Source organism: Mizuhopecten yessoensis, unplaced genomic scaffold (assembly GCF_002113885.1).
Source record: "Mizuhopecten yessoensis strain PY_sf001 unplaced genomic scaffold, ASM211388v2 hete_36059322, whole genome shotgun sequence".
Taxonomy (NCBI): Eukaryota; Metazoa; Mollusca; class Bivalvia; order Pectinida; family Pectinidae; genus Mizuhopecten; species Mizuhopecten yessoensis.
The window spans coordinates 197-2,175 of record NW_018485973.1 but is presented as its reverse complement, the minus strand read 5'-3'; the positions used below and the strand labels follow the sequence as shown (position 1 = coordinate 2,175).

At 33.7% G+C, this 1,979-nt stretch overlaps 1 protein-coding gene across 1 annotated transcript; it reads left to right on the top strand.

Moving 5' to 3' along the window:
* Positions 1 to 6: 6 nt before the first annotated feature.
* On the top strand, positions 7 to 1,355 carry LOC110445056 (cartilage intermediate layer protein 2-like; the record flags this gene model as incomplete). Its single annotated transcript, XM_021489412.1, has 3 exons — positions 7 to 139; positions 896 to 1,004; positions 1,204 to 1,355. Coding segments are annotated over exons 1-3 (334 nt in total), but the record flags the coding sequence as incomplete, so codon positions are not given.
* Positions 1,356 to 1,979: the final 624 nt, after the last annotated feature.

Sequence of the window (1,979 nt, the reverse complement as noted above, 5' to 3'; positions counted from 1 at the left end):
GGAGAGTATCGGGTACAGAGTCTATGTGCCTCTGCCACTAAACTGTTGTTCAAGAAAGAAGGGTTCATGCAAAACGAAACGACTGCCGTTTCATTGAATGTTACCTTTCAACAAGCTAATGGCGTGTTACGGAAATATGGTAAGAGTTTTTTGCAATATGTAAATACTCTCTTAGATATTTTTGTTATTGATGAATTTTAGTTTCTTTTGTTCTAAACTCGTAAAATAGCTAAGTAGTGTTCGGCTAATATTTACCTGTATTAAGACAACATAAGAAGGGCACACCGGGCCCATGATTAAAGGAGAGGCGTGTGACGAGTCTGTTACAAATAATAATTAATGATGCTATGAATGCTTTTTTTTAATTGAGAGTGACCCAAATGTTGCAAGATGTACGTGTGGTATGAAATATAAAATGGTATATAATAGACCTAACCTGAATATATTTGTGCAATACTAAACAATCGCATTTTTTCCTACCTAGAGCAAAATCTGTAAGTGTATATTTTATCATAAATATGAATGTATAATGAACAGCTAATGTATTAGTGTTATTTGTTATAGTTATAATGTTTATAATATACTTCCCTAATATAATAAGTAAACTAAGTATTCAGTACCTTTGTATTAGGAAACGTCCCGAGAAAAATAATCGTTAACAAAACTAACAAAACAAGTGTTGTATTACTTATCAAAATTACAAACATGAATGGTGGTTATTTATGAACAGACAAAATTTTGATAATGTCATTTCATAATATCACAATAGAAGAAATGAAATGCAATTCGTTTTATGACAATTTTTTTTTATAAATAATAATATTACCTAATAAATAACAATTAACTTGTTCAGATTTACAAATTGATTTGAATGTAACGTATTAACAATTTACAGAGAAGCCGAGGATTGAAAAACAGCCAGTCAACAAGTACAGATTTGTGGGACAGGCTGCATCACTGTGTTGTTACGCTAAAGGTTTTCCGGCCGTGATGAAATACTCGTGGTGAGTAGCAAACACATTTATATGATTATATACTTTATGATACAAGGCGTTAATTCACATTCGAATCCAGCGACCTTATCGACACACAATTTATTGTCACATTTATATCAGAAGAAATCAAACGACGATAAAAGGTATACATCACTTTTATCGCTTTATAATATTACATGTATTAACCGTCACCATTCTTTGATTTTAGGTCTAGGAACGGAATTCAAATAGCACACGACTTGAGCACTGGAACTCTCCGGTTGACGAACCTACATAAATCGGATCAGGGGATGTACACATGTACAGCAGAATCTGTTGCTGGTATCGTCAAATCAGAAAGTGTGCAAGTCAGCGTAAAAGGTAAATTGTTTAGCTCTTTTCTGTTTAAACATTAGAAAGTCGTGACATCAGCAGAGCCATGTTCATAGTTTTTAAAGGGGTGACTAATCACGCTGCGAGGAGAGATTTATTCATCATGTTTTCAAATGGTAATAGCCACGTTAATCCGTTGTACTAGGATATCTGTACTTCATGTGCTTTTAAAGGCACATGATGACTACCCATCGGTCGAGTATGATAACCGTATATAAAGTATACAAGTATATAAACTGTATTAGTACGCCTCTCCAAGTTCCTTGCCACAACAACAATCAAAATGTTTCTTTTATATCAGCAAATAACAGGAAAGCGACATGCTTTCCAAGGCAACCCAATTACTCAGTTTTCCGATTTCAACGGACATGCCTCCGCGGTGTGACATCATTAGCAAACGATGTCAGATATCATACTGTGAAACAATATTGTTATGTTTTAAATGTTTTTATATCATTGTTAAAATATAAAGTATGACATAAAGTTAGTACGAACTAGTGAAAACATATCTTACGGCTATTCTGTCCAAAGACTATATTTAAAAAAAAAAGTTCCAGGACAATGCACGTGCTTCGACTTCCATCAGTCGAACATTTCAGTGAATCGTGAATG